This window comes from Drosophila kikkawai, chromosome 3R (assembly GCF_030179895.1).
Source record: "Drosophila kikkawai strain 14028-0561.14 chromosome 3R, DkikHiC1v2, whole genome shotgun sequence".
NCBI lineage: Eukaryota > Metazoa > Arthropoda > Insecta > Diptera > Drosophilidae > Drosophila > Drosophila kikkawai.
In genome coordinates, this window is record NC_091731.1 from 20,028,619 (window position 1) to 20,041,374 (window position 12,756).

At 42.3% G+C, this 12,756-nt stretch overlaps 5 protein-coding genes across 10 annotated transcripts; 2 read left to right on the forward strand and 3 right to left on the reverse strand.

Annotated features, from left to right (window-relative positions):
• Positions 1-266: 266 nt before the first annotated feature.
• mRpS18A (mitochondrial ribosomal protein S18A) lies at positions 267-963 on the reverse strand. The gene is made up of 2 exons (XM_017167961.2): positions 773-963; positions 267-683 (listed from the first exon to the last, which is right to left on the reverse strand). The coding sequence occupies exons 1-2, from the start codon at positions 867-869 to the stop codon at positions 313-315; spliced, it is 468 nt and encodes a 155-aa protein (XP_017023450.1). The 5' UTR covers positions 870-963; the 3' UTR covers positions 267-312.
• Positions 964-1,118: 155 nt separating this feature from the next.
• On the forward strand, positions 1,119-1,805 carry LOC108075500 (protein KRTCAP2 homolog). The gene is made up of 2 exons (XM_017167962.2): positions 1,119-1,243; positions 1,304-1,805. Exons 1-2 carry the CDS (start codon positions 1,240-1,242, stop codon positions 1,720-1,722), a joined length of 423 nt encoding a protein of 140 aa, XP_017023451.1. The 5' UTR covers positions 1,119-1,239; the 3' UTR covers positions 1,723-1,805.
• Positions 1,733-4,787, reverse strand: LOC108075496 (uncharacterized). 2 transcript variants are annotated; one of them, XM_017167957.3, is made up of 5 exons: positions 4,624-4,787; positions 2,768-2,954; positions 2,319-2,702; positions 1,997-2,266; positions 1,733-1,919 (listed from the first exon to the last, which is right to left on the reverse strand). In XM_017167957.3, the coding sequence occupies exons 1-5, from the start codon at positions 4,725-4,727 to the stop codon at positions 1,803-1,805; spliced, it is 1,062 nt and encodes a 353-aa protein (XP_017023446.1). In that variant the 5' UTR covers positions 4,728-4,787; the 3' UTR covers positions 1,733-1,802. The 2 variants fall into 2 exon arrangements, with proteins under 2 accessions (XP_017023446.1, XP_017023447.1); XM_017167958.3 differs by lacking the exon at positions 4,624-4,787.
• Positions 3,376-8,925, forward strand: kra (basic leucine zipper and W2 domain-containing protein kra). Of its 4 annotated transcripts, XM_070286312.1 has the most exons (9): positions 3,988-4,152; positions 4,342-4,465; positions 5,050-5,298; positions 5,362-5,462; positions 6,071-6,209; positions 6,467-6,632; positions 6,895-7,138; positions 7,209-7,551; positions 8,144-8,925. In XM_070286312.1, the coding sequence occupies exons 3-9, from the start codon at positions 5,061-5,063 to the stop codon at positions 8,179-8,181; spliced, it is 1,269 nt and encodes a 422-aa protein (XP_070142413.1). In that variant the 5' UTR covers positions 3,988-4,152; positions 4,342-4,465; positions 5,050-5,060; the 3' UTR covers positions 8,182-8,925. The 4 variants fall into 4 exon arrangements, with proteins under 4 accessions (XP_017023444.1, XP_070142413.1, XP_070142414.1 ...); XM_017167955.3 differs by lacking the exons at positions 3,988-4,152; positions 4,342-4,465 and adding an exon at positions 3,376-3,518; XM_070286313.1 differs by lacking the exon at positions 4,342-4,465.
• Positions 8,926-9,692: 767 nt separating this feature from the next.
• On the reverse strand, positions 9,693-12,729 carry Vha26 (V-type proton ATPase subunit Vha26). 2 transcript variants are annotated; one of them, XM_017167959.3, is made up of 5 exons: positions 12,598-12,729; positions 12,391-12,499; positions 11,619-11,831; positions 11,225-11,551; positions 9,693-11,155 (listed from the first exon to the last, which is right to left on the reverse strand). In XM_017167959.3, the coding sequence occupies exons 2-5, from the start codon at positions 12,421-12,423 to the stop codon at positions 11,048-11,050; spliced, it is 681 nt and encodes a 226-aa protein (XP_017023448.1). In that variant the 5' UTR covers positions 12,424-12,499; positions 12,598-12,729; the 3' UTR covers positions 9,693-11,047. The 2 variants fall into 2 exon arrangements, with proteins under 2 accessions (XP_017023448.1, XP_070142443.1); XM_070286342.1 differs by lacking the exon at positions 12,598-12,729 and having other exon boundaries at positions 12,391-12,571.
• Between the last annotated feature and the right edge of the window lie 27 nt (positions 12,730-12,756).

The following is a 12,756-nucleotide window of genomic DNA, read 5'->3' on the forward strand; positions in this document are numbered from 1 at the left end:
TAAAAAATCCCAAATAGTAGCAATTTCCCCCTAAAAAATCCACACCTGATACTCGAACCACATCTTGCACTACAACCTCTGAACCATTTTCTAACGGTACACATATAATCAACACCTTCCGAAAACATGAAAATATTTAAACCCTAATCATCCTCGATGTTGTTCTCGTCGCATATGGCGAAACAGTCCTTTAAATTTGTTCCTAGAACATAAGACAAACAGCATGATACCAATGCGTGCTATGTCCTGCCTGCAGAGTCCTTACATTTTACATAAGCCAACATTAACACATTTATTGCCATTTAACTCTAGTTAGTATTTAATTGTGGACTCTAGGAAGTACTTGTTGAACTTGCGCCAGCCGAAACGCTTCTTCGGATCCCTCTTGCTCCACGCAGGCGCCAGGTTCGGCATCAGTCCCGCCTTCTGGGCCATCGTCACCAACGTGCCCATCTTCTTTTGCTGACGGTGGCACAGTCCGGTGATCCTCCTGGGCAGCATGCAGCCGTCGGAGCGGACGTACTGCGACAAGATGAGCACATCAGTGTGCTTGATGTCAAGGCCCAACGTGCACTCCGGGCAGAAGTTGCTCTGACAGGCGGATTTCAGCATTAACTCGGCGCGTGGCGACTCCACGTTGACGCCCTCGAAGATCTTCACATTACTGTCCTGCTTCTCCTGGACTGTATATCAATGTTTTTAAGTTAGTTTTTTAGTCTTTCCCCTTAAAAGAGGTTATGAAACAGCAGGCTTGGCCTGGCGAACAACTCACTTTCTTTAATCAGGCTAGGCGATGTGGTGGCCACGGTGCGCTTCTGCAGCAGGGAGCTCCGCAGTGTCCTGGTGGCCACTACGAAAAGGGAGGCCATGTCGCAGCAATCTTGTATTTACAAATAATAAGAAAAATAATTCAGCTCAATGTTATTGCTCGAGTAACCATTCACCGCGAAAGCCGCAAAGCTGCCAGACCTTTGCAACGATTGTGTTTGCTGTCGATATTTCTTATCGGAATTTCTAATAGCTTCTAAATAAATACAAAAAGATAATAGCCGTTCAGGGTTTAACTTATTAAGCCGCGTTGACACACTACTTATTTGTCATTCATTTTTAATTAAGCAGTTTAAATTTTAAAGTTTAGGACAACCTGTCAGCCCTAGGCGCTGCAGCACCGGAACGTTGACATGTGACTGGCAGTTCATTACACGTACAACAAAGACGCCGGCTGAGAGAAAATAAAATATGTGTAAGCCACAGAAAAGAATTTCCAGCGAGCCGAACCCATATCTTCCCTGATCATTTGCAGCCGCCTCGTCCAGCAAGAGCACTCTGGTGTCCTCCATCATCTCGGGGCTCCTGAGCCTTGTAATCTTCGCCACGCTCCGCTTTTGTGCAGACTGGTTTAGTGACTCCCAGCTAAAGGTTCTGCTGGGCGGATATCTCTTTTCCTGGCTCTTCATCCTGAGCCTCACCTGCGTATCCAACGTGGAGATGCTCGTCTTCGGCCAGGACTTCCAAGCTAAGCTCGTGCCGGAGATCCTCTTCTGCCTATCTCTGACGGTGGCTGCTGCGGGAATAGTGCATCGGGTGTGCGCCACCACGAGCATCCTCTTTTCGCTGGTGGGCCTCTACTTCCTGAATCGAATCTCCAACAGCTACTACTCGAGCTCAGTGGCCACCGTTGACGCACCCGCGCTGCGCAAGGGCGGCAAGAAGTTCAAATAAACGCACGGAATCTCTAGCTTTATGAGCTAATTCAAACATTCTATTACTAATACAAACCAATAAATAATACACAGTAAAACTCATCCGGCGGTGTCATTTCCCGCCTCCGAAGTCGCCTCGTTCCCCGCCTCGGAGGTGGACTCGTTCCCCGTTTCAGTGAGGCTCGCAAGGATGTTGTGGTCCACGAAACGCACCAGCTAAAATATTAATATTATTATTAATACAAAATAAGAATAATCTTTGGTGTACTAAAAATGTTCATAGCTCCGTATACCTGAAGTCCCACTTTGCACTTTAATTCCGTGTGCTTCTCCTCGAGCCTGTCCCTCAGAGTTCTGAACCAGTCGGAGATCTCCGTTGTGCAGTTGGGCAGTTCGAAGCCCCTGTAACCAGCCTGCTTCAGTTCCCGATTGCCAGAGTTGAAAGCGACAGCGGCCATTAGGAGCGAGAAAGCCTTTAGCAGGGCGTAGGTTCTGCGAAGTGACCATTCCAGGAGTATCATGTTCTGGCTAATTTGTGGCACCATCTCCCAAGCCTCCCACAGCTGCAAAATAAGTGAAGAGTAACTCGTGCTAAATTTACTCAATCACACTTACGCTGCGATAGATGTACAGGATAATCCGAGAACCGGACAAGACAGCTATTAGAGCGCGAAGCAGGCCGAGAGAGATCATCTTGCCCGTGTCGCTAGCCACAAGAACATGTGGAATTGCGTCCAACAGGTAGATAAAGAAGTACTCCTCGTTGGTGTTGGCCAGCCTGAGACTATTCATCATTTCCACGGTGGCGAAGTGGATCATAGTTGGCTTCAGGGTGTCCGAGTAGTTGAAGGTCTTGTTTAAAAGCTCCAGCCTCTGGTTGCACGACCGTTCCCGGTCGTCATCTGCCAGCAGGAACAAAACCACTGATGCAGAGTAGAGGGCGACAACCTCCTCCAGGCTTAGGTTGCCCTTAAGCAGCTTCAGGAAGCCCTTATACAGCTATCGTTCCCAAAAAGAAATTTCGACTTAAGTTGAATTTAAATCTCGGCATACCAGCATACTACCTTATCCACGTCGCCTTCGTTTTGGGCCTCCACACAAAAACTGTAACGCTGCAGCGGTCGGAGTGAACTCAGGACCTTCACCAAGTGCTCAAAAGTTAGTTCTGGAGCTTTAATATCTGGTAAATCGTTTAATTCGGCATCCAACATTTTGTCAACAAAATCGAACAGCCGGCTAATGTGTGACCAGCTGTAAATAATTGCCCCGAATTTAGTATTTTGGAGAAACTACTTGGAGCTTTTTGGTCACTCATTGGAGCTGGCAAACCATCGAGAAATTCTCAACTATCGCAATAAAATATATTTGAAAAAAAAAAGAAGTTTTTTTAAGAGCCGTATCTGCATCAATTTACTGCAATTAGCTGCATCGACTTTTTTTGCGTAGAAAGTATTTAAAAAATCACACTCTAAAAATATGTGGTTTAATAATATATATAAAATATATATAATAGCATTTGTAACAACTTAATAAATCATGATTTTCAAAGTGGCACTTCGAAAAATAAACGAAGTACTTACCACAATTAAAAAGGGGTTTTATTTCAAAGTTTAAAATTGCTTGTTAGAGAGGAGATAGAAACCGATAGGTTTCAGCAAAGACCCAACCCTTTTCACGGTTGCACGCATTGGGCTTCTCTTTTCGCGTTTCCTTTTCACCACTTCTCGACAGGGTCACACTGAAACACAGCCCGAAACCAAGAGCTACATAAAAGTTTCGTCTATTCGCAGCAAAACAGATTTTTTTGTTTTAATCGTGAGTATAAATCTGCATACGTAGAAATAAGTAAAGTAGGGGAGGCGCGCAACGATATCCACCCGTTTGAAGTAATATTTCGATAGAGAGGACAGAGTCCTTCGCGAGTGAATTTTTTCGTCGAAAGGGGTTATGTACGAACTGCGGGCGTAGCAAGGCGAGGTTAGTCATCGGGTAGCCAGAAGTTCACGCAATAAAACGTTCAGTGGCAGCGGGCCTTTGTTCGACTGTACCCCTGTACATTATTAAATAAAAGCGACAGAAATATGCACACTTTGGACCCCCTCCTGAGGCCCGTTCTCGGTTTCCCTGCCTCCGTTCCCCTCTTCCTCTTTTTCTAGCGTTGAAAATGTGTCGCTTCAAAATGGCGCCGAACCACATGTCTTCGTTATCGCTTCGTCTCACTTCGTCTCGTTCGTGTCATTCGCTTGCTGAATTTCATTTAACAAAGTGGTGCGCGCAGACACAAACAACAAATACCTAGTAACCGATTGTGATAGCTGTTAAAAATAGAATTCTGGACTTGGTCTGAATTCTATTTGAGCAAAATTCTAAACGTTCATATTAAGGCCAAAAACGTAAATTCCGTTAAAAAATATTCTGCTTTATCCCTCTCCCCGTCTTCGGTTGTTGGGTGAGTGTGTGCGTGCGTGTCATTTTTACAGTGCGAAAGCTCGAAGCAAGCAAAAAGAAGAAAACGACGACTTTCTGCCTTGATCTGTCGCAGTGTCGAGTGTGTTCTGTCGGCACACGTGTATTAGTAGCCGCTGCGCGAGGTTAAATTAAATTACATATTTTTAAACACGTTCGCACTCTCACGCAGTTGGCTCTCGGCAAAGCAACAGGCGCACACGCACGCACACACTCACACGAATCCACCTTCGATTACTAACAAGGACACGCGGAAGCGGCGAACAGGGCCAGACTTATTTCCGTTTAGTGAAAGTGTAAGTTTAAGTGCTAATCGAATTTGTACTTGGCAACGTATTTTCCATTTTTGCGTTTTGGCCACTTTGTCAATTTCCCCAGCCACACACATTTATGTGCGCTAGCACAAAGGCCTTGTGATTGTGTGTGTGTATGTACAATGACCTCGTTTACCTACCAGAGTAACAACGTCAAAAATTTCACTTTATATTCTGCGTTTCTTTGTCGATTTCTTGGGCGGGCGGTTCTTGCCTCTCCTTTCATTCCCTCTTCTTTCGTCATTATCAAACTGTAAAAAGATGAAGCTCTTGTGTGTGTGTGTGTGCTAGAGAGAGAGAGGGTGAGTGTGGCCTCTCTGTTCTCCGTCCAAGCATGGATGTGTGTGAGTGCCGAAAGCACATGTACGGGAATTTTTAGGTTAGACTCGCTCGCTCTCTAGAGTAAAGTAAAAAGTTGGAACGAGAAGAGCTTGTAACAAATCTGCCTTGTAATTGATCTAGTGACCTTGCCAATTGAGTCAAGCCACAAGCAACAAACTGAAACCAACTGGCAACAACACACCGAAAGCACCTACATATCTGATCAACTTCTCTCCATTTTGCAGCAATTTATTGTATGAGTCAAAAAACTGAAAGACCAGTGCTATCGGGTCAACGCATCAAGACCAGAAAAAGAGATGAAAGAGAAAAATATGACCCAACGGGATTCCGTGATGCGGTCATTGCTGGTCTCGAAAAAACTGAAGGCGACCTGGAACAAATCTCTAAATATCTAGACAGCGCGGGCAACAAGCTCGACTATCGTCGTTACGGTGAAGTTCTCTTTGATATATTGATTGCGGGTGGTCTATTAGGTGAGTTTCTTCGACCCTCTGAATTATTCACGTCATTTAATCCGCTTTTATATCTATTTGCAGTGCCTGGCGGTTCCATATCTCAGGATGGCGAAAAGCCGCGCACAAACTACTGCATCTTCGATGCGCCCGAGAGCATGGAGTCCATGCGCAACCATGAGCAGGTTTGTAACCATTTAAATACCTACAATAATTTATATAGGAAATTTATCAAAATTATTAAATTTGATACTATAATAGTTATTGCCCAAGTGTGTAGTGTTTTTATCAACCAGCTATTGCTTTAACCAAAGTTCAAAAAGTTTAACTGTAATGGAAATTTAGTTTCACGGAAAATTAGAAATGTTGAATCTTTTGATTCTCTTGCATTTCATTAGAGCTGATTATAAAGTTTAAAAATGTAATCGGTGTCAAGAAAATGCAATATAAAACGACACATTTTACTTGTCTTTGGTTTGTTCTAAACACTAACAGTCTGGAGATTTCTAATGTGTCAACACGACTATTCACTTGCTATAAGTGCTCAACTGGAAGGTCATTGGAACGACTTGTGCATATTATTAGAACCGGTTAAGAATCTCAACAATGTAATCGGTGTCAATTTATGCTAAATAAAAAGCTACATTTACTTGTCTTTATTTTGTAAAATATCTTAGGCCAGCAATCTAAAGATTTCTAATGTTGCAACAACAACTTACGCACTAGGCTTCCCACTTGACTAAGTTGATCGGAAATAATTAACACATTTTTTTATTTATATTTTTTTATACAGGTATTTGTTAAGCTCATCAGGCGGTACAAGTATCTTGAGAAAATGTTCGAAGAGGAGATGGGAAAGGTTTTACTATTCGTAAAGGGCTTTACTCCCAGTGAACGCATCAAGCTTGCGCGTATGACTGCGCTCTGGTTAGGTGAGTTTCTAAAAGTATACAGTAAAGCCACCTGCTCCTCGCCCATTCAGCTAATTTATTGGTTGAGTCTCGATGAACACTAGTTCGACTTGCAGCTGAGGGGCTAAAGTGAACTTACTCTTGGTATACTGACTCTTGGATGACTAATTGCCACATCCAAAAGCCACGAGCCCAAGGACACGACACGATCATTTACAGGATCTTGTCGAGCTGTTCTGTCGACTACAATAGCTAATCATATTTCTCTGGTTCCACAGTTAACGGCTCTGTACCGCCAAATGTCTTACTGGTACTAAACAACGAGCACCTGATCAAGGATGGCATTGCACTAGAGTTTCTACTAGAGCTGTTCCAGACGTTCAAGCAAGAGAAGGGCATTGCATATCTGATACAGGCGCTTAAGAAGGGTGGACTGGAAAGCAAGTAAGTAGCTCCTCTCAATTGTAATTCGGTTAGGTCTGGAATGTTCTCAGGAAGATGCTTCAATCACTCTGTTGTGCATCCTTAATTGATGTTCCTAGAGAAAATTTAACGGAGTTTTACCCAATTCGCAAATGAACATTGGCTTCATTTGGGTGCCGATTTAATTTCGTACAATATATTAAGCAATAAAAATAAAATTGCAAAATGTGGCACTTTTGGCAAACAAAAAAATGTTAACCCATTTTATTTGTTTATTCTTCAGACTTATGGACTTTTTCCCACCAAACAAACGTACTGAGGAATATTTTAAACAAGTTTTTCTTGACAAGGAACTCAACGAGATCATTAAGCTGCACAAAGCTCAGGCCAGCCAAGAGGCCAAACGCGAGCTGCAGCAGGCCCTCATCGATGATATCAACGACGAGAAGGCCCACAATGAGATAACCGCTGACATTAAGGAGTTCTCGCAACGCAACAACATTCCCGATCATGAAATAATTGTTATTGTAAGTCGATACGATATGCATGGTTTTAAATAACCATATATAAATCAACTTCATCTGCTGTCTTTTTTAGATTTGGTCCACCATCATGTCATTGGGCGAATGGAACAAGAAGGAGGAGCTAGTTACCGATCAGGCTGTTCGTCATTTGAAGACGTACTGCACCTTGTTGCAGGCTTTCGCCTCAACAGACCGGTCGGAGTTGGCTTTGATTCTTAAGGTGCAAGAGTTCTGCTACGAGAACATGAACTTTATGAAGGCCTTCCAGAAGATCATTTTGTTGTTCTACAAGACCGAGGTCCTGTCCGAGGAGATCATCTTGCGCTGGTACAAGGACGGCCACTCCAACAAGGGAAAAATGCATTTCCTGGAACAAATGCGCAAGTTTGTCGAATGGCTCCAATCAGCAGAAGAAGGTTTGTTTATTTGTTTATTTTCTTATATATAGGAGTGCAATTTTTGAGAATGGTCTTGTCCCGGATGACACTTTCATTGTACAAAATTGCAAGAGCATTTGGGTTTTTTGCTTGCCTCGTTGCTCCTTAAACTCCAGAGCATCGCAGGCCAATGAAAACCTGGACACAGCACCACTATAAGATCCTCTGAGCAGCATGCTTCTTACCAAGCTTTTGAAGTGCTTCCATCAAACGGGGCGCAATTTTAAAGGGTTCATGTACAGTATGCCAGAGCAAAAGAATGATTGGGTGTCCATATAACCTGTTTCCATGGTTACTCTTGGCCAATAATCGTTCGGACAAAAGTTAAGCTTTAGACGGACCGTGTTTCGCACAATCCTGGCTAATAGCCCCGAACGTCTTTTTAAACGTTCAGATTGGGCTGCCAGAAAAAGAATAGTGCCAGAGCATTTGAGTGATTGGGTGTCCATATAACTAATCATAGTTACATTTGGCCAATAATCATTTGGACAGACTCCCACATCGTCAGAAGGAGGATAACTATAAATAGATGTTGAAAAACACTGACCTCTCCTTTAATCTTTCTTTTCAGAATCAGAATCTGAGGACGAGCAAAAGAATGGCGAATAACAACTTGATTAAATGGTTATAAAAAAAGAGCAACACAAACGGAGCCGACCCCTACACCATCCATCCCATCCGTCGTTTTTGGAACACGCATCTATACAACTATATAGAACACTCTTTGAATAACAGCATCATTTTGAGAAACTCCACCTAGATACTACTCAAAAATTTCCAATAATAAAGGAGAGAGTAAAACAACAGAGTCAAGATAGAAATTTAAAAGTTCGTAGTCCAATGCCTAATATCTTAGTTTTCCAATGCATCATGCATCCGCGTAAAGATACATGAAGAAAAAAAATATGTTACTACATGTCTAACAAACGTTTTACAACCGACAACAATATCGAAGACACAGGACACAACCCTCGAAATAAATTAAATATTAACACGAAGACTAAAATTTCGAGATCGGAGTGCGAAGATCTTCAAAGCAGAAGTAGGAAAACTGGAGATGAGCGAGGAGGCGCGTTATGTTAAAAAATGGGATGTGGCCCCGTTTGTACGTTCTCATTATTTATTTAAAATTTATCCCACATATGCATATACCAAGAACAAAAAAAGAAGTAATATTTATCCTCAAAATATGTGCCGCCAGGTTGAATAAATGTGCACGTTGGAACAAAGATTAAGAGATCAATATTTCATCGCACCGAAATTTGAACAAGACCGATGAAATTACGATAATTAAATTGCATGGAAGTACATATATGTATACAACCATTAAATGAAATACCAAACAAAATAAAAGTGTTGCTTAATTTGATCGGGAAGGAAGGTTTACTAGTTTTAGTTGAATTTTGGGTTGTCGGTGGTGTGGTCGATTGTTTTTGAGACTGAAGGTATCTTGATTATTTTGAACTATCGATAAAAATAGGCGATCTGACAAGAAGAGCTTTTCCATTAATTCATATCACCTTTATATCGCGTGGCATTTTGCAATAGTTCCAAAAAGCTTTTTTTCAGAGATGTATAATGTGGAATGAAATATACGTACTATATATGATATTTTTATTTCATACTGGAATGGAAATTTATTCGTTTTTTCTGACAAACGCTACACTAATATAGATTTTTATACTCTTGCGGGGTATACTTTCAGAAGTTTGCAACGCAGTGATCATAAATCATATATATTCTTGATCAGCATTAGCAGGCATTTCGTTGATTTTCAAAAATGATAATAAATAATATGGATAATATCCATTTAAAATATGCAATATTTCCGGTCTTTTCGAAGGGTGTTATGATTTTATTTAGTGAATTAGTCATTTCTGATCCTATAAACCATACATATTATTGATCAGCATAACTAGCATAGAAAAGCTTTCCGAATTAAAATTGTCCCCTTTTTGGCCTAGTTATGATCGATTTTTGATGTGATACCATAATTCTATGCCAAACTTCAAGGTGGCTTCAACTTACTTTTATTACGAATATGCTAATTAAAGCATTATTATTTAGGGGACATTGTATTTTCACTGCAACTTTCCCTTGAATTAAAAAAGTGGTTGCCATTTGGTTTTGTTTTTGGAAATACTGTTTTTATTCAACATAAATTTTGTTTAAAAGTAATTTTTCTTGCATTTCGTATTTCATGTAATGTATATAGTACTCGATGTTATATAATAACGCATATGCTATTTTTGTATTTGCTTGCTAAATCTGTAGTTATTCATCATATTTTTTAACAATTTCAATTTACTTGGTAACGTTGGTTAGAAATGAGCCTGAAGAATACACTATGAACATTGGCGAACATTCAAATACAAGGATCAATAGCTGTAGTTGTAGATCTGGATATGATGGTGCAGCGAAGGAAGGCAGGAAGCGGTGGCAGTTTTCGGTACCCCATAAATTGAGTCATTCTAATTTCCCTTTTTTTTTTCTTTTAATTTTTTAATATTTTAATATTTTATAAGGAAGCTGAACTTGAAGTCAACAAATTTAGCTACTTGGGCCGGCCGCTTGGCAATACTTCATCGTCGTGGCTGCGTTTGGGGGTAAGATAATGGGATTCATGTGGTGCGTGCGTGTATTCGTTTTTCGCTCGCTCAACAACAGACATTGATAATGATCTTCGAGGATAATTTGGTGCCAGGTGGCAGCTGCACACGTGTCCGTTGCCCTCGAAGCAGCGAAATAGGGCGCTTTCTGGTGTCCATTTCGGTGCTCCGGCGGGTAACAATGCTGAATGTCCACGTGCACAGGCTGCCAGCGGCACGAAGAAAGGGTTACTACTACGCTGCCTATGCTCCTGATCCTCCTAGCCGCTGCACAACACGATATTTAAAAACACAAACGACACAAAGAGATATATATAGGAGTTCAACAAAGACTACAGACGACAGAAATTAATTTACAAAAAATATAACGCGAAGGAGGGGGTGCAAAAAAGTAGAAAACAAAATTCTTGGGACAGGAATGTATGCAAATTTTAAAGTGTATGTATACAATTAAAAGCACATGCCTGGAGACCTACTGCTCAGAAATATGCGTATATGTAGATGTAAAAAAAACGAACAAACTTTAACAAACTCGTATTATGCTTTTGTATGCTGCTCCCAGGATCGTGTCCTCTAAACTATATAGTAAGTATTGGCATACACCATATATATATCGGACCATATATATGAGTTTTGTGTGAATAGTAGATATTACAAAGACAACGAACAGTGTTTTGAATTGAATATAACCCTAGCTGCTGTTGCCGACTCTGCCAAAGAATGAGTTTACTTTTCGGTTCAATTTTTAGTGGGTGGAGGAGCTGTTGGTAATAACTTGAACTGTTCCTGCTGGATAGGTGTTGATGCTGGCTGGTTCTCTTCTTTCTTGTTACTTCTGTTGGGTTTTGTGTGTTGCACTTAACAATTTAGTCGGTGAATTTACGATTGACGTTGCGGCCGAACAGGGCGTTACGAATCTCGGGCACCAGCTGCTGGGAAATCAGCTCTAATCTGGATTCCAGAGTGTTGGGAACCTGTAAGGAAAGAAGTGAAGCCGTGAGCTTGGTTTGTCCACTGGTGGATTAGCTGCTCGGTGAACATACCTTGATGCGTCCGTTGAGGGCCAGCAGCTCAACACCGCCGCAGGTATCTGCAGAGAGGAAGTCTTTCTCGTCGATGATCAGATCGACGTTCTGGTTTATCTGCGACTTGTAAGACTCGGCGGCTTTGGGCAGGACGTCGCGCACCAGAGGGACATCGACTTCGCGGCAGCGCAGGATGACCTTGGGCTCCATGACCTGGAACAGTCCCTGGACGATGAGCTTGGTCAGCACGGTCTGGTATTCCGACTGGTTCTTGGTGACCTCGCCGAGACGCTTGCGGGCATCATCCAGCACGCTGCTCACGTGGTCCTCGCGAACCTTCAGCACCTGTTTAAAATGATCGAAACGCCAAATGAGCAGGGATTTCAGCTCGCAACTCCTGAGGAAAACGCACCTTCAGGCGAGCCTGGTTGAGCATGTTGGAGGACTGGATCTTCTTCTGGAGCTCCACCTGCTTCTCCTTCTTCTCGTAATACTCCATGATCTTGAGACGCTGTTGCTGGACGAGGCGTCCCTTCTCGATGTTGAACTCCTCCTCGGCCTTGGCGTCGATCTCTTCGGCTTTCTCATTGGCCTCCTGCTCAATGAACGCCATCATGTGTTTGATCTGCAACGAATCGGACGAACAAAGTTCATATTAGTTGGTCCTGCTGAGTTAGTACAGCGTCACATGACTATTTCCTTTGAGCATAAAACTTAGAAACTCCAGCCATTATTTATTTTCGTTAACGTTTTCGCGGCTGATAACGTAACGGAGCTGCTGGTCGTGTGACAGAGAGTGCGAGTGTGGGGGCGCCGCACTAGTTGTCTCGCTCCAACCTATTGCAGCAGTGCGGGGGCCGTGTCACATGACCAGTACGTATTTTTTACTCACTTTTTACGCAAAGTATTTGGACAAATATCTTCGGAATCTCCCCAGTTGCCATTGCAACCAATATATCTCTTGCCATTGCAGGATATTAAATCCAAATACTTAGCCCCAACAAGGGGATATCAGACAACCCATCGGAATGGGCGGTAGCAAAGAGTTCACATGACTTGTGGGCAATCCGCGGTCTGGATCCCATGACTGCGCCATCTTTAGTTGTTACAAACTCCAAGCCCAATCTCTATTTTGTATCCTTAAATTCGGTACATTTGTGTCCCCCAATAAGACTCCCATTTACCTGTTTCTGTACATCAGCATCGCTCAATGCCATCTTGACTGCTTTTTTTCACTTGCACAAAACCGAAAAGAAATTCAAGTGTTCCGGAGAAATCCACGTACGACCGTGCCTGCAATGATTACAAATTAAGTTAAACTAGTAAATTCAGAGCCGAGTTTAGTTTCAACTGTGGGAAAACACGAGGAAAGTGGAAAAACGATAAGTTACTTTGCCTTCTGCCCGACGTCTGAAAATTTTCACAATCGATCATATGATTTTGGGGGGAGTGTGACCCTGCTGGGGCAGGCCAAGAAATGTGTATTTGTCGATGGCAGCGTTGCCAATTTAGCAACATTTGCAACACTGGTCGACGGGAACGGGGGATTT